At 46.3% G+C, this 18,585-nt stretch overlaps 1 protein-coding gene across 1 annotated transcript; it reads left to right on the forward strand.

Moving 5' to 3' along the window:
• Positions 1-1,808: 1,808 nt before the first annotated feature.
• On the forward strand, positions 1,809-10,649 carry AMZ1 (archaelysin family metallopeptidase 1; the record flags this gene model as incomplete). The annotated part of the gene is made up of 6 exons (XM_082311848.1): positions 1,809-2,112; positions 2,755-2,922; positions 3,803-3,931; positions 4,274-4,437; positions 5,802-5,978; positions 10,080-10,649. The coding sequence occupies 6 exons, from the start codon at positions 1,809-1,811 to the stop codon at positions 10,647-10,649; spliced, it is 1,512 nt and encodes a 503-aa protein (XP_082167974.1).
• Between the last annotated feature and the right edge of the window lie 7,936 nt (positions 10,650-18,585).

Here is an 18,585-nt window from a genome sequence, read left to right on the forward strand (position 1 = left end):
ATTAGGGCCCTTGTACCACTTCAGATCCCATCGTGCCATCTGCTGTCAGCCTTTAATGCTAGCGAAATACAAAGCTTGCAAAAATAAAAGAAAACTGCTTACGCGCTCCCTCTCCTACGCTATATACCTTTAGCACCAAAAAAATCATACAAAATGAGTCCTTTTTAAGGATGGCTTATACATACACATATCTTCCCAAGGGTTAGATGTAAAGAAATTCAATGTTCATTTTAATGGGCTGCCACCTTTCTCTAATGGTGCAAACTACCAGAGCCTTTTCTGTGTATCTGAGGAAAGACTTTGGCTCATATTGTATTATTTTTTAAATATTGAATTTTTCTTGTTATGTTGCTGTCCTCAAGGGCCACCGTATGTCACTTAGGTGACAGAGCTAGGCTGCAGACCTACTTAAATTACAGTTCCTCCTAAAAATATATTTAATCTCTTTTTTTCTCCAATTGAATGATGCTGTTATAATGGTGATGGTCAGTGGCTGATACATTTGCTTATCCACCCAGAAAGCTTGTCTGGTTTCTTTTAGGATAGCATTAACTTGCCCAATAGAAGATAACGCTTCCTAGAAACTCTGTGCTCTTGTGCGTGTATACCTGTGTATTTTCATTCTGCTCTATGCAGGTGGAGCACTTACTTACTTAACCTGTGGTAGGCAGCTTTGCCCCAAGTGCCTCTCCAAAATACTCTAGTTCTACTTGGTATGATCTCCTTACAAGAAATGAACGTCTTTTTGGAAAAATCCAGATGTAGGTTAGCCGTAAGGGTTGTACTTTGTTTCCTCTTTCTTCCCTTTCCCCAAGATGTCTACTGGAATCTCCGTAAGTACATGAATAGCAACGGGAAATAGGTGTTTGACTCCTGCAGCTTTGGAAAAAGCTGGCCTTAAAAAGGACCCTGGAGAGGATATTTCCGCGATGCCCTGAATTAATTTCTTTCTGCTGTAGGCTTTCATTTGCTCTTTACCACTTTACATCAGCACTAGCATTCTTGATGCTAACACAGTGTGACACGAAGTTATTCATGAAGTGACGCAATGGCAATGGGCCCGTACATATCTTGCTAGAGAGGCAAACACAAGTCTCGCACACCAAGGGCAAACCTTTCTACACCTTGCAGCCCGAAAACAGCACTGTGAGACGGCAGATGCTCCAGGTCAATACCTAAGAGTGAGGATTAAAAGCTGTTAGAGGAAATTGTCAACAGTGATCAGCTGCTTTCATCGGTATATCAGGTAAGTCAGAAGTTTAGGCTTCTGATAGGTAAATAAAGACCAAGATCTACCTCTTCTTTCCTGGCATGGGCCTATGCCTTTGAGAGCTCCAAGGAGTGTGTTTTAGCCCAAGCAAAAAGGAGCACCACCTTTCAACATCACATGAGGGCCAGTGCAGCCAGCTGCAGAACACAGAGCTATTTCCTATGTTATTGGGACTTCAGGATAGAGCACCAAAAAAAAAAACCAAACCCAAACTATCTGATTTAATCCAGACATCTGGTAGCAATAACGGGGCCATGCATTCTTAAGCACCATCTACCGGTACATTGTCCATAAACCAGTGACATACACGCAGATGTAGAGCACCCTATAATAGCCGTTCTCACGTAAATGCATAGGGCTCCTGGCCAGCACTAAGCACAGCGTTTATAAGCTCCCAGTCAAACCTTACAGCTGGCATCTTGGGGCAAACTGCTCTGAGAGCAAAGCCTGAGAAGGTTCCCAGGTCCCTTGCGAGGCCACATGCTGACGGCTGTATCCCCTCCCGCAGGCAGTGCCACAGCCAGTGGGTCTCTCCGCAATGCTGCAGTGCAAACACGCTCAGGAATTCAGCTTCGGGCCCCGGGCTCTGAAGGACGCGCTGATCTCCACCAACCCAGCCCTGCAGGAGCTCTATGCCAAAGCTTTCTCCAGGGCGGAGAAGCTGTTCCTCTCCGAAGCCTACAACCCCCAGAGAACGCTCTTCTGCACGCTGCTCATCCGGACGGCTTTCGACTGGCTCCTCAGCCACCCTGATGCCCCCGAGGACTTTGAGACGTTCTACCACGCCATGCTGAGGAGGAAGCAGAACTTCTGTCGAAAGCACATTTACCTGCAACCTATAGGTAATGCGGGCATCTTCACTGAGCCACCTGGAAAGATACGGGAGGGAGGTGGGTGGTGCTGAACACTACTAACATCCTCTTCTAAGGACTAACCTGCAAAATGCAATTGCCATAGGAAAGATAAGTGTAATACCAAAGGCTCTGACATGTCCCCAGTCCAGAGTCACGAGCCATGGTGACAACCATCAGTAGACCTGCCCTGTAAATGGCGTGTGTGTCCCTGGGTGAGACTTGCTATGAATACGTGTATGCATACATACATACATATATCTCTATATGTAAAACAATGCTGGATAAAACAGCATTTCTGGAGCTCCATCCCTGATGGTTCATTAAAAACAACCACCCGTTCCCACATTAATCTTTCTGCACAACTTAAATAGGAGACAACCTTCCTAGCACATCTGCTCTGCTAATGAGAGAGTGTACTAATGCCTTGAGCCACCTCTCAGAAAGAGCGCCTTCTCCTCCATATCTGTATAACCATCTAGAGATGTCTGCCACATCCCAGAGTAAGCAATTAACTTCAGAATGAACCAGCCTTCCTCTTCCTCAGTTGCTGTGGCCAGCCCCACAAAACCCCTTTGGACCTTATGGTTCACCCTGGCTTTATGGAACTGATAATAGAGCTTGTCTTCTTAGACTTAATCGAAGGGCCTGCCGGGCTCTCGCTGCTGGATTCCCTCCAGAGCTGTGTTGAGTCTTTCTTCCTGGGTCTCCGCGTGAAGTGCCTTCCCTCCATCCCCATCTCTTCCATTCACTGCTGCTACCGCCACAGCCGGGACACGGACAGGGTGCAGCTTCATGCAGGTAAGGACCGGGGAGCCCATAGAGGCATCAGCTTGGCACGCGGGCATGAGCCCTCCCTTAGGAAATGCCTGAAGTAGCCCTTCCTTGCCTGAGCAGGGAGGGGATGAGGAAGGGAGTCAAAAGGGAAAATCCTGTTCCCATGGAAAACCCAGAACTTTGAGGCTGGAAACAGGAATAAAAAACAAAGTGACTTTCATCATATTTTCCTCTACTGTCTATATTTTTCAGTGCTGTTATGTTTAGGTACGGCTTTGCAAAGTGATTGGATCAGCTCTGCAGGAAGGCTCTCTAGATTTGGTGTAGCCTGAGCTCTCCCATCTCTTGTCCAGAGCCAAAGTAAATTAGTAGCCTGGATGCCGCAGGTGGGGAGCTCACTGGCCTTTCATGTTAGGAAATTTGGGTTCAAGTGTCACACAGCTCCCCAGGGAAATGGGTTTGGCAGCTGCCAAACTCCCGTTGCACAAACATCCATCTGGAACGAGCTGTTTGCAGGTACTGCAGGCAGCACGTGCTCAGCGCAGACCCAGCGCTGCAGCGATGCGGCTGCTCCAGCTCAGGTCTGAAGTGCCTGTAGGGAAATTCTTCTACTTCCAGGTGCTTATTTCCATGGGTTAGTACTGAATTCACCTACATCTCTGCCCTTAGCTCTGCTTTGTTTTAACTGTGCTCAGCAGCACTTCAAAAGCCAGGTGTGATCATGTTCTAGTTTGCGGGGATGGGCTACACAGCTATGATTCTCCATCCAAGATGCTGAATCCAGCAGCTCTATCTATCTGTGGCTTAGATTACATCCTCCCTGCACAAGCGGCAGAAATTCTGGCTCTTGCATGCCTTCCAGGAATACTTCATTTTAATGAACATCTCTCTTGTATTTACCCAGATGGGATCCTGAATTTCTTGAAGAACAACAAGCCCATGGATGCTCTGTGTGTCCTTGGACTCACTCTGCTGGACCTTTACCCATGTGAGACCTGGAGCTTCACCTTCAGCAAATTCCTGCCAGGACAAGGTGGGATTGGTGTCCCATGATCTCCTAGCACAGTGTGCGAATAAGGCAGCACTGTACCAAAAAGCCTTCCCTGGGAGACTAGAATAGCCAAATCTTATCCTTAACATTTTATTCGCTCCCTGATAAGATGAACTAGGTTTTCGCAATTTAAAATCAGGCGAGTCAGGGCTCCTGATCCAGACAAAGGTAACTGAGGTGCTACAAACCTTTTGGGAAGTGTGTCTCATCGCACCCTGTGTGCTCAACTGGACTGTGCTACAACAGCTTTCTTTTCATGCTGCCTAAGCTGAGAGGCAGTCCTAAGAGAGCTGATGCCTAACTTGTATGCGCTTCTCTTTACAGAAGTGGGAGTCTGCAGCTTTGCCAGATTTTCTGGGGATTTCCCCCAGGCTGGCTGTAGCAGCTTGAATCCACTCACACAGAAGGAACGGTTATGCGAAGTCAGCAAAGAAAGCAGAGACAGGACATTGCCGTTCAGTGCCCAAGAGATGGTCCAGTGCTGTAAGGTAGGACCAGTAATCATCTCCTGCACCCCATATTTCTTGCCATGTAGGGTTAAACATGTCAGGGCTGGGCATAATTCATCTCTCAGCTCAGTGAAGCAGGCATGAGACTCCGCTCCCAGAAGACATACATACATAGGCAATCACAGCTAAGTCTATGCACTTACACAGTCCTAACAAGCTTATATTTTAGTGCACCATGTAGACATCTCTTGCTCCCCTTGCCACTGGAGCAAACTATAGTGTCAGCTGTATAGAGAGGCTACAGGATTTGCCTTATGTCATGCAGCAGCACTTAGACAAAAACCCTGCCCACCTCCCAGGTTTATGCTTGGGACATCTCAGTATTTTGCTTGTCAGGCAATGCACGGGCAGTACAACCTGTTAGCTGATGAAGTATTCAGACATTAATCAGAATATCTAGTGGAGTTTTGTGTTAACTAATGGATAGCTGGGAAGGGGTGATTGTGTCTTCCTCAGACATTGGTATCCATGAGGGGAGAGGACCGCTTGCCAGACCTGCTTACATGGATGGATGAGAAAAATACCTTAGACAAGTTTGCACGTATATTTATACGCAGATGCCCTTAAACCCCATCCATCTCCAACACGTCAGATTCATGAGTGCTGTCCTCCCTCATCCCAGCATCTCCCCTCTGCCTTCTTGCCAGCACTACTTCGAGCATTTCTCCCAAAGCTGGCCCACGCGGAGCCATTTCTGTCTGCCTCCCCTGGTATTTGCTCAGGATTTTCTAGTTTGAGGTCTCTTCCTGTAGTAATTTCAAATGATGTTAGGTGGCAATGGTAGGAGGAGGGGAATACTCCATCCTCAACCTTTCCATGGTTGCCAATTCCCAAGGCAGTCATGCTTGGCAGACTCCAGCTTAGTTTTTGCTTTAGCACAAACATTTAGAGTGTCTGCTTTGGAAGGACCCAGGTCTGTTATTGCCAATAGCTTCCTACAGCTTTCTCATATGGACTGTGCTGCTCTTTTCAGACCCCTGTGGGACTGGTTTTCCTGTTAAAAAAAACCAAAAACACACCACTGTCCTTGGGGAAGAGAGTGACAGCAGCACTGCCCTAGAGCTCTGAACGTGCTATCTACAGGGTCTTCCCACAGCTGCTCCTAAAAACACATCCACCCTTCTTCCTCCACCATACAAACATGGATGTTGGGGTACCTAGGAAGAAGGGAGCCACGTTCCCCTTTCACCTTGAAAAGCTTAGGCTGAAGGACCACCAGGGCTGAGTGACGAGTCAGTCAGACTGTTGGGGAGCAAGGAAAATGGAACAGCAGAGGAGGAAGAGGAGGGGGCAATGGAAGCAGGACTCACTGTTTGTTCCTGTGATTTTTGCTTTCCTGAAAGGTGACCTGTCACGAGATCTGCCACCTGATGGGGCTGGGGACCTGCCGCTGGCTGCAGTGCATCATGCAGGGCGCGCTGAGCCTGGATGAAGCCCTGCTGCGGCCCCTGGAGCCGTGTCCCATCTGCCTTCGGAAGCTGCAGCACGTCGTGGGCTTCAAACTTGTTGAGCGCTACAGGGTGAGAGACAGACCCACCAGCCCTGCCTGGAGCAAAGGGGGCATGGCAGGGAGCAGAGCGGCTCGCACCAAACGTGCTGTAGCAGCATGTTAAACACGGCTCTCGGTGCAAGGTGCTAAGAGAGAAAGCTTACACCTAAATTAGGGGAGTGTTGTACACACGGTCTGTCACTGACGTAGCACATTACACAATCTCTAGGACTTTCCGCTGTTCACAACAAGGGACAGTGCAACAGTCCAGCCACATTTGGCTACTTCCAAAAATGGGATGGGGAGGGCAGGCAGACTTCAAGCCAGAGCAGCAGTGAGAGCACAGCAATTCCTACATCTATGCCCTTTCCTATGTGCAGAAAACCATGGTTTTCTGCCTCTCTGGGGCTGCCTGTAACAGGGAGAAAATATTAAGCGCATGCTTTGCTGCAGTTCCACTATTAAAGATATGAGAAAAGATCCCAAATTGTTATCCCTAATATGCAGAGGGTCCCAGATTCATCTTTTGCCTCTTCTCTCCCACCCACAGAACTGCTAACACCACATTTAGACAACATCAGGAATAGCGCTAAGATGCCCTTAGCTCTAGAAAGGGTTTTCTACCTCTGTTGTCTAAAAAGCTGAATTCAGTAGCTAAATGGCTGGTGGAATAGAAATAATGTCATCATTTTCATTCAGTACCCTATCTTCTCCCTGCTTATAATTCCTGTCTGACACATATCATATTCAGAGACAGGATTTTCCACGGCTGCCTGTTTTAAAGTCTGTGGGTTATATTTGTAAAGATACATGCAGAATGAGAAGGGGGATGCCTGTAGTTTCATTCAGCTTGGAATCAGACGCACAGAAGCACAGTGTAGGACATGGGGGGGGAAAAAAAACACGTTTGTGTGGTTTTGCTGCTTGTCTGCGCGTCTGCGGTGGTGTTAGACCTGTCCCTGACTCCGTGCCTCTTTGGTCCCTGCTTCTGTCTTAGAGGTGCCTAAATTGCCCAGACTGCCAGAGGAATAAATTTTGGTTTATTTAAACACCCGGCCTGTCAGCATCCAGCTATTGCTTTCTAGAAGAGAACTGCCATCTGCATTAAGCTTTTCTAGAAACATTTTTGCCTTTACACCTGCAGTAAATACTGTAATTGGCTCAGCAACCGCTGGCGACAGCAAACACAAACCTGAAGAGAGGATTCACTTGCCAAATGTCACATCTGCTTCCTTGACAAGGAAAAGCTCAGCTAGATACAGTACAACCTGGTATAAGAGAGTTATGATTATCTCTGTAAGAGGCTTTACTATAACATTGAGAGGCAATATAAATGCCAGAGGTGAATTAAATAGTTAAGGAATCCGACAGAAGAGAGCACAAAGCATTTGGAGACAATATCAGATAGCGAAGTTACTTGCTAAGCATGTTTTGAGAGGCTGTGGCTGGCCAAGTGCAAGTCTGAAGTCACGTTTCCCTTTGGAAAACTAGCACAGATCCCCACCTGCCACATAACAGCCCCAGACACTCATAATAAATACAGGAAAGGCCAGACAGAAAGCTGTTCCTCGCCAGGAGCAGGTAACACTGCTGAAGTCTGCGACAGACAGGGTTACGGGCAGAAAAGCATGTGGGACAGGAAACCAGTGCTTACGCAGGAGGAAGAGCCCCTCAATTTATGAGTTGCACTCAAACATACTCCATTTTTTTCATCACAGCTGCTTATTCCAGCATGAGTCATCTTGAAAACGGAAAGCAAATCAATTCTTATGGTGTTTCCCCACCACAACCAACGTTTCCACCTGCTGCTTCTGCAGCATCCCAGGCTGTTCTGCATATAGCGCCTAGATCAGTTTGCAGTAGCTACACTGCAGAATCAAACAGTGCTTGAGCTGCTCTTAGAGGTTGGGTTAGCTACGTTCTCACCGTGGCGTTAATCGCAGTATCTGCTATCGGGCGCGTTGTGCCTGCACTGCTGCTGGGGATGACAGCGCTGCCGTGGCAGAAGGGTTTGAAAAACTTCCAGTGCCAAACCTGGAGCCCCTTGAGGTGTCAGACAACAGGCTTCATTCTTAGTGACTTACTTGGGGTGGGCATTCACTTCACATGCTCTTGCCTGCAGGTAAGCTAAACCTATGAAGAGGTTATCGCTTTCTAGTTAAATAGGGGAACATAAAAAGAGGCTGCAGCCCTACAAACCCTTCCCAAGTTTGAATCAAAGGATGAGAGACAGGAAAGATTTTGGGGTTTTGGTAGTGATCCACAAAAATGATCAGAGGGTGAAACACCTCTCCTATGAGGAAAGGCTGAAAGAGCTGGGGTTGTTCAGCCTGGAGAAGAGAAGGCTGCGGGGAGACCTTATTGCAGCCTTTTAATACTTAAAGGGGGCCTGCAAGAAAGATGGGAATAGTCTTTTTAGCAAGGCCTGCCGCGACAGGACAAGGGGTAATGGTTTTAAACTAAAGGAGGGTTGATTTAGACTGAACGCAACAAAAAAATTTTTCATGACGAGGGTGGTGAAACATTGGAACGGGTTGCCCAGAGAGGTGGTAGATGCCCCATCCTTGGAAGTACTCAAGGCCAGGCTGGATGGGGCTCTGAGCAACCTGCTCTAGTTGAAGATGCCCCTGCCCATTGCAGGGGGGATGGACTAGATGACCTTTAAAGGCCCCTTCCATCCCAAAGCATGCTATGATTCTATGAAAATGTACTGTTTGAACATCCTCATCTCCGCAGCTTTTTCTCCTCTTGGGAACTGGGCTAAGTAGCAGTTGCGATTCCTTCCCAGATTCACTACTCTTGGGAATTTTAAGAGACATAAAATCACGGGCTTGTTGCAGCTTTCAAATAGCTTTGCTGTCTCCTTCCCTAGTCTGGCTCCTATTGCAACTTCTGGTGCCTTCTTTGTTTTTTAAACCCAGAGGGAGGGAAGGGCTATTGGAGGTGGGATGAGGCAGAAGAAAATTTGTCCCTTTTTACATTTTTTCTTGCCCCAGAGTGGGGGGGCAGGGTGGATTAACTTAACTGAAAGAGTCCATTTTATTCTTGTATGAAATTCTTCCCTAAGGCTTCATGCACAGACTGAAACGAGAAACAGGGCCGATTTCTCCCACCCACTCAATTTGAGCTCTTTATCCTTTCTGTCACTTGCCTGAAGAGAGAGCAATAGAGGAGGGAAGGGGGAGGGAACAGCGGGGCGCTGTGGGAGAAGGGAGCTCTGTAGGGCTAGAAATCTCCTGCCCACTTCACAAACACCACAGCTCACACTCCCTGAGCTGAGCACGTACAGACCCAGCACAGTGACTGGCATCTCAGGTTAATACTCTGTCACCCTTGTGTTTCCCAAAGCGATAGCAGGGCTTTGCAAAGGGATCAGCTGGGAGCTGCAGAAAGTAAAGATGAGGAAAGAGGCCACAAGGGTGTGAAAAAGATGAAAAATACACAAAACGCCCCCAGCACATGCCAACAAGGCAGACAAGGAGATCACCTTTTATCCAGTGATGACTGGAGTACTGCGATTCATTCCCCAAAGCATAAGGAATAAATGTGCCAGAAGCAACCCGTTATATGCCCCATTGTAGCATTTCATGTTTAAAAAGGAAATTGTCTCAGACATTTTCCTTTCATTAATTCTTTCCTGGAGCCCGGCCTTCCCACTTGTGCATTTCAGCTCGAGAGGGGAAGAGCTATTCTTAGGAATAAAATGAACATTACCACAGGAGTTAACAACATGATGAAACAAGATTCTTCACTGCTATCTCAGGAGCTTTTATAATGACACAGCTTCCTCTAGAGAGGCACTGGTTTGGCTCTTGCAGAGATCATATCCACACAGCGAGGAGTGAATTTGTGCCATTTTTCTCCTACCATCTTCAATAATAAGGCAGCTACAGTCCACGTCTGACTGGGGTCAGAACTGGCACAGATGCTGACTCCAAGAAAATGAAGCAAGAGAAAGCCCCTGCTTTGTAGGGTAACCATGAGTTGTCTGAACCCATCTCCTGGCAGAGACCACCATAGCATCTGAAGCTGAGCCACCCAGGATGACTAGGTTTACCTGACAAGCACTGGGAAAGGCATACCTATTTTCTCTCGTTCTCTAAAATGAAACCTTTTCTCCCTCTCACCACAGAAACTCTACGCTTGGACACAGACTGTGTTGTCCACGTGGCCAAGGCAAGAGTCAGCAGACCTGTCTGCCTCGGAGGACATCCTTCCATTCAGCTCGGACTCTGGGATGTGCTGCGAGAACGACTCCGAGGCTGTGACCTCCTTATCCGAGCCGCTGACACCGGACACTTGCAGCCAGGCCCTCTCCATCGGCCAGGAGCTGGAACAGGACGAGCGTTCGTGTTCGCTGGCGGAGGCACACAGCCAGCCCCAGCTCGCCGGGCCCACCAAGTCCACAGATATCATTAAAGATTATGAACTGTGGCTGGAGATGTGCATTGCTGCCCTGGAGAGGAATGTCTCCGAGGAAGAACTGGCTCAAGTAGACAAGACTGTGGATGCCCTGGCTAAGTGGGAAATGTTTACAGGACAACTGCCTGCTATGAAGAAGGACCTACCCTTTGCTAGGGACAACACCGGGCTACGGAAAGTTCTCGGAGACAAATTTTCCTCCTTGCGGAGGAAATTGAGTTCCAGAAAACTGTCCAAAGGGGAATCGTCCCCTCATCGTTGGCGGTGGGAGGAAAACTAGGCTGGGTCTGTCTTGAGTCGGGCCGGCTTTGCTTACAGCACTGCCCTGCTTCTGACCTTTCTCACCACAAGTTGTTGCTGTCAGAGAGAAACAGCAGCTCCCCACAGGAATAAAAAGTGTTTCTTTTTCTGAGATTGCTAACATATTTTTGATGTGATCAGTTCTTCTCTAAGTGTTTTTCCTGTGCTGGTCTAAGTGAAAGCACGACTCCAAACCCACATCAAGTCCTATGTAGGTGCTTGTATTTTCTTGCCATGTTTTATTTGGTCTGAAGTCAGCCAGGAAGAGGTCTATGCTAAACACTAAACATGTTCACACAGAAGCTTGGTCCATCTGAACAAACAGATGCAAATTAAACCAGGGCACAGATATTATTTCTCCCTCTCCATTTCCCCCCATACCAAACGTTCATCTCCCTTGTAGTTGCTGCCTCATCAGCTGGAGGTTGTGCTGAGCACACAAACACAGCCCAGGCCGATGGACTCATGCTACAAGTAGGAGGGGAGAGATGGAGGAGGACGGGCAGAGAGTCAGTGAGTAAAGCATAAAGATCCCTGGCAGCTCGTCTGCCATAAAGACCAGTGTTAGCGTGATGACTGTCTTTTGGCGGACACTCAAGGGGATCTCCAGAGCTGCTTCAGTTCAAACAAAGCCAGGCTTGGAGCCGCGAGCTGTAGCTACTCACATCCTTTGTAGATTGGCATGGGAGAGAAAAATCTTTGAAAACATTAACACATTCATTGATTATTAACTTAAAAGGGCGAACTACACATGCATTCCTCTCTTTCTGCCTTGAGAAGTTAACACCCTGGCCCTTTCCCTCTTCTCCGCTCTGTAAGTCACCCACCGAACAGGAACGAGTCCTGTGCTGGCACCAGGAGCTGCAGAGCCTGCCTTCCCGTTGCCGGGGCATGCCGTTCCTCTCCGGCTATTTATAGACAGAGCTGAAGAGGCTGACGGGTTTCCGAGCTCTGTAACAGCAGCACGCCGGGGGAAGGCTGACCCTCTCCATCCCCAGTTCACTCAGACCTCAGCACTGATAACGCTCTCTACAGCTCACAGCTACACGGCCACGCTTCAGCTTTCTCCCATCTAAAAATATCAGCAGGTAGGACTGGGTCCAGTGCAGCTGGGAGGAGAGAGAGGCTGTTTCCCTCAGAGGAGCCAATAGCTTCAGCTTTCCTGAGTGCTTGCCCTGTGCGCTTGGAGGGCCTCAAACCGTGCAGTAACCCTGCAATGCCGTTTTGGAGTGGGAAGCGAGACATGGAACACATTTGAGAAAAGCTTGAGATTTACTCGTGCAGGTGAGTAGAAAAGATGATCTCGTAATAAATTCAGCTGGATTCCGGAAACACAAGCAACTTCACATCCGCATGATTCATGCAGGGAGAAAAAGGGAGTTCTGGCTTCAGGACTGATGACGGCAATTCCTGGAAACGTTTTTTCCAGGCCGCGCGCCTGGACTGGGGCAGGCGCGGTGCAGCAGAGCCGCTGCTGCCGCCCTCTCCTGGCAGCCTCAAAGGCGATGGGGTTCTCATCCAAGACATTCTTCCCAGCAGAAGAAATTTTCCAAACAAATCCTGCTTAAATTACAAATCCATGTACTGCCCCACATGTGCTCAGTTGTTGCCGTAACAGATTTACTATTTTAAGCAAGAGATTACTTTTTGTTCAGCCTTGTTTGCTCTTACTTGATGCTGTACTGAATCATTAGGCTGAACTTCAGAAACTTTCCAGAAAGAGACCACGAACTCAGGATGACAATATTGCTTAAGGGAAAGGGGCAGCTTGCTACCAAACTCCAAAGACAACAGAGAAAAGGGGTGGCACAGAAACAATTTGAACTGCTGGCAGAAGTCACAGATGGGCAACTCCCGACGTGACACTTGGCTTATAGACTCACGTGAGCTCTGTTGTGAAAGCATGAATTTCTGCTGAAGAGTTGTTGCTTACCAATAACAGATATTTTTGACACCACCACTGACAGAACCACCACTTACCAGCTCAGCTTGTCCAGAAGTGCTCCAGGTAAGAAATAAATGAGCACAGCAACTCGGAGCTTCAACTGCTTGCATGGGCAGCTCAGCAGGGTCCATAGGCAAGATGCAACTTTGCGGTGACAGGCAGAAAGCGGCTGTTAGGCTTTTAAGTCCTTAGGCAGATGAAGGAGAGAAAGTCCATGCAATATTACACTGCAAGTTTTTGTTCATGCAAAGACATTCCTGTGGAGGTAGCTACTCTTCACATCATCAGAGGTTTCCAGTGCTGCTGCTGCACATGACAGCACAGCATAACATTTTGTTCCCAGGGTCTGTAAGTAATACTTTGCACTTAACACTACACAGTCTACACCAGCGTAAGGACTGGAGGCAACCTGGGTCACAGAGGGATAAAATGACTGGCCAACATTGCACAGAACATCAAGGTTATAACCAGGACTAAAGCACAAAGGTGCAATTCCTACTCTTCTCTGCATGTTACCAGAGTTGTAGAGGGGCAGAAGACCACTGACAGAGGAATTAGAAGTAAAACAAGTTGAAGGCAAGTCCCTAAATAGGATTTCCTGTGTTTTAAGCAGCAGGTTTCTGGGGAGATACTTCTACTTGGAAGGGTGCAGGAGCAGCAGCATAACTTGCAGCTAATGACCTGCTGAGTAAGCTGTGGAACAGAAATACAGATGAGATACTTAGGAGTCATTTTAGAAGGTCAAGCTGCAGATTGACCATCAGCAAGAAGTAGCAGGGTACTCTATATATAAATGCACACCCAGAAGTTACTTGCAACTCAGCAACCAAGATCAGAGTTGGCTACAAATGGTCCAGGAACAGAGTTTCACTGCGTAGTAGGCAGTGGGCAGGAGAACCTAGGTATTCGCTATGCAGCACTTCAGCCACAGTTTGGTGAGCCTTCTGCAGGAAGACAGGCAGTGAAAGGTGCTGGGCACCCAGATGGGAAAGAAGTCAAGTCCCAAAGGGCAACGGTAGCAGCAGCCTGCCACAGAGCTCCCCTGGGCACGGCTTCGGGGCTCCGGCTGGCCGCCTCCCTCCGCAGCCCCAGGAAGGCAGCGCTGTCGTTTCTCTGCCTCGTGACCTGTGGGTGTCTTGTTGTGACAGGTAGATGGTCTAGAAATTAACTCTGCACATGACCTGGCTGCCGCCTTCAGGAGATTCCCCAGCAGAACCAGGTAACTCCTTCCTGAAGTTGCTGTTACCCTTCATGCAACGATCGCTAAAGGCAATGGTGCAACATGGATTCACATTAGATTCATCTTGCTCAGGACATCTCCCAAACCACACCATCCTGTGGCTACCTAAAGCATCCTCCACGATCAAAGTAACTCCCTTTCTGCCCCAAGCTCGAGGATACTTGTTTTGAAGCAACTTCTAAAGTCTATATTCCTGAACAGAGCAGAAAACAGTCTTTTAATAGCTTTACGAGCTCATAAAGACAAATATCTTCTCCCAAGAATAAACAGGCAGAACATGCCACTCCTACTCTTAAAACAAGAAGTTGCTGTAATTGAAGGGAGTGGGGCTACAATGCAACTGTCCAGGGAAAACAACAAACCCCAGACTCTTCACTAGTTAGGGGTGAAATTGCCTACAACAGCTTACAAAGTTGGGAGAGGAGAAACCAGTGTCTTCCATAGACATTTCATTAGCAGTATCCAGCACGTTCTGATTTAACAGGGGATATGACCACCTCCCTCCCCTAAAAATGGTACTTTTAATTTAAGTCCCTTTCCACTGTGCTTTAAAGAGAAGACTTTAAAGGAAAGTTGAAAAAAGTTTTAAAAGTTGAAAAAAAAAGTTTAGAAAAAAAAGTTTAAAAAAAAAGTTTAAAAAGTTGAAAAATGTTTAAAGAGGGGGCTTTGAAGGAAAGTTACATTTTCTAAAAAATCCCTGAACACTCTTCCCAATAACTCCTCCTTCCTTAACACCATACAGCACCCCAAGATGCTGGTCAGTCTTGGGGAGAGCAGCAAGAAATTTGGTAGTTTTTGTTAGTAACTGAATAAGCTTCCTCCCAGGTCTGTACAAGATAATGAGATACCAGACTGGAGCTGGAAATCACAGGGATTTAATTCCTCTTAATGAAGACTTAAATATTACTATAACCACCCCAAGCCTTAGGCCTTGTACACTTTAGCAAAAATACAAAGCTATATAGCCCTGCCTACTTTGCATTTTAGAGAAGCCTCTCCCTGGGGAAATAGCCATGTTTTTCCTTTTAACTTTGGAGTGTTGGATTATTGAAATTGCAGAAGAGATACTCTAGTAACAGGTAGCCATGCTGATCCAGGGAAGAGAATTCAAAGTTAATAAATTGAGTTTTGTCTCTCTGTGAAGGGTATCAGCATTCATCGGCGCTGAACAGACAAACTTACCTGCAGAACCGTCCGCTCCGGCCTCTGTTCTTATGGGGCGACATCTGTGCAGTTGAATTACGAAAGGGACATCTTTGCTATATGAAGTAGGATAGACTGAGATGCAGAAATATTAATGGTGTCACTAAGACACCCCGATTCAAGCGTCCCACCACGTGTTCCAAATACAAATTTAAATCCCACTGAAATTGGTGCAGTTTAAGCACCTGCTCACGACTGCTGACTAGGGAAGGACTGAGCTCAGGTAGGCACTCCAGTGACAACTCATTTCTTATTTTGATTAAAGCTTTGGCGATTCGGCAATTTAAACACCAGAGAAACTCCATCAGAACAAACCAACCAAACCCCAACCAGCTTTGGAGCAGACAAAAGTGACAACTTAAAACAACCCCCTTCCCTGCCTGCTGGTCAAGTGCCTCAAAAGCCTGGCATGGCCCCTGTGACCGCACCAATGTGTTCCAGCAGATATGGCCAGAAAGAGCCTTTTCTTGCTCCAGTGGGAAACCTGTTAAACTTTTCCTATATACTATCTTGTAGAGCTGTAATTCACAGGAATATTTTGGCCCAGAAAAGAGGTAATTTACTTTCACAGTAAAGTAAAAGCTGACCAAAGAGATCAGTTGGAGCTGCTGCTGTCGCTGAGGGCTTTTCAGATTAGAAAGTACGTGATGACGCCTGGAAACCTCCTGTTAGCACAGACTGAATTTGCAATTCATCTGCCCTCATTTTCAGAGATGCTGAACACTGACAATGCACATCGTTACCTGAAAGTGCTGAGCACCTCCAGGGAAAAAAAAGTCAACTATTCCCAAAAACTTGATGCAGCTGAGGACCTAACATTTCCAATGATTAGTAAAAAGGACAAACAATGCTCCATGAAGTGTTTCGAATTGTGTACCTGCCAGTGTAATTGATTAGGCATTAACAGTTCACACAAGAAACAATTAAGACTTGCCACAAAAATCTGCCAGATGTGGCCTTTCAAAGTACAAGCAAGGAAAGGTTAATGACATTCCTAAGAACTGGAGCTCAAGTTCTGGCAGAATTGATGCCAGGATGGCAACGCTCTGATGACTGCTCAAAGGTCAATGGCTCCGCAGAGCCGTACAAGATACCACAGCACACAAGTAAGCGACTCCAACAGAGGGGACTGGCACTGGAAAAGAAGCAAGTATAGTTCCTGTGGCTATTATCAGATGCTACACAGCAGAAGAGGAATCTGACAGGTGTTGCCAACTCAACAGGCTTAATTATCTTCTCTTGCTGAGCTTAAAATACATAAGCACAAACTCGAGCTGTGTCTCCCCCTCCACTTCCCATCACTTCTAAGGCCTAAGTCAGCTACTGGAATGCTACAGGTGCATGAGTTGTTAGAAGTTTTATATAGGCTAATGTTTCACCAGCCTTCAATTCCTGGACACACGCAGGAAGAATGATACAGATGAGATCTGGACAGGTAGGAGATACGCAAAGATTACAGAACAAGATTTTATTGCATGACAGCTGCAGTATCATGCAGTTCATGCTGTACTTTATTCAAAAAGCAGCGCTCTCGCAGAAAATTTTTGAATAAAGCAAAAATGTCACTCGACTGTTGAAAGATAAAACCCATAAAGAACAGTATAACAAGTCAGGTTTTAATAGATTTATAAAATTCATATATACAAAACAGTAAACTAAGTCACCAAAGCTATAAAATACACTTTTTACACATCACAATATAATTTTATCTAGTACACAGTTTTCATAAATTGAAACTATTACAGCAAGTAGCTGCTTCTATCATGGATGCTGTTTTGGTGCTAGAAAGACACTTATGTGAACAGTCTGGAACTGTGCTTTTACTTCATGCATTTTTCACCTTCTTTTAGTTTGTCACTGTTTTTAAAGTACTTTCCTGTGAATTGTTAGAAAATTAAGGCTAAACTCAGGCCTTTCTTGCCCAATGCAGTGAACTGGTTTAAAGAATGATATTGCATAGTATGTGTGTTACAATGCATAGGCACCAGAGAGCAAGTAAATTGCAGAATAAAAGATAACATTAATTGGCTTCCTAGCTACATGATTGTGTCACGAGATAACTTTGTGGTTTGTCAGTTTGCTTTCATACATATTGATTCCATAAACAAGACAACTCATCACAAGAGCAATAAATACTAGCCATTTTGTTAAGTGGAGTCTCCAGAAATACTGTTTAACGTGTATCATCAATTCAAGCTCATTTCACATGCCAGATAACGAAACCTGTTCACTGGAAAAACGCTCATCATCCTGAAGACAGTTAATGGCTTCAATGCGAACAGGAGTTTGAACACGTTTTCAAACCTAAGCCCACCATACATGCTTTCCAAGTCTTGTGAACTACCAAAAGATCATTTCTCTTCCACATCCCCCTTCTCCCTACTATCTTCTCCCAGCTTTTGTGCCCAACCACCTGCACACAAGTTCAGCACAAGAGATTGACGGGAAGTATTAGCAGAGAAGCAGTGCTATTCCAAATGTGATACTTCCCTCGTAAGATGCTTTTTCTCCTGTCCTACTTATCCAAAAATTTTGCTCTCCATCAGTACTAGTTTTTATTCAAATAATGGAAACAGTCTGTTATCTAGCCATTCCCCTGAAATACTCATGCTCTGATATCTTGAAGAAAGTTTAAGTAGCTGTTAGAAAGGAGTAAGATGCGCTGTCTGGCCAGAGATCTGCATACCACGTTCTAGTAGGAATTGAGTTTTAGCACGCAGTTATGAACAGACGAAGAGAGATTTACAATGGAAGGGTGTGCAGCTGCAGCAGGGCCGGCCTTGCCAGCCTGCCGCAGTTAATTCACAGCCACCAGCTCTCCGGAGTCACTCAAAGCTTTTGGGGTCAATGCAGATGGCATTTCACTTCAATACAGTCAGTCTTCAAGCACCATCAGCTTTTGGGATCTGTTTAGAAAATAGCTCCCCTCTCTTGCTCCCTTCCAACATACTTTGGCTTTTTTACCAGAATGCCCACCTTGGAAGTCAGTGCTGCTCTTTTTTTCTCTCCAACCATGAATATTTTCACATCGGACAGAAGATATGATCTTTGGACAAATGCCAAGAGCTAGGTTGTGATACAGTTCGTCAAGCCAGGCACAGAACCACTAGCACTGACAATCTAGTACCTCCATACTCCCCACCCAATAAGAAAACAAGCATAATCGACACATAGACAAACTTCAACACCGCTTTCCAAATGCCATTAGAAAGATAAAAACATCAAGAATCAAGCTAAACTGTCCAACCACCAAGATGAGCAAAGAGATAGCATCACCTGGTTAGCAGAGCAGCAGTTTCAGCTCCAAATATCCTGGCTTTACTCATTTCCATCTATGTAAAAAAAAGATTAGTGTTAAAACAAAGAAGTGCCCACTTCACAGCACAAAGCAGAGATCACCCCAGCTAATCACAAAACAGGCAATACTAAAAAGCACTAGGTCTTGTATTGCCTTGCCAATTAGTTCCTCACTAGGCTAAACAGTCCTCATCTACAAGTGTGTGGAGTCAATATCAACTCAGCCCACGT

The sequence above is a fragment of the Platalea leucorodia genome (genome assembly GCF_965183815.1).
Source record: "Platalea leucorodia genome assembly, chromosome: 5".
In the NCBI taxonomy this organism is placed as follows: domain Eukaryota; kingdom Metazoa; phylum Chordata; class Aves; order Pelecaniformes; family Threskiornithidae; genus Platalea; species Platalea leucorodia.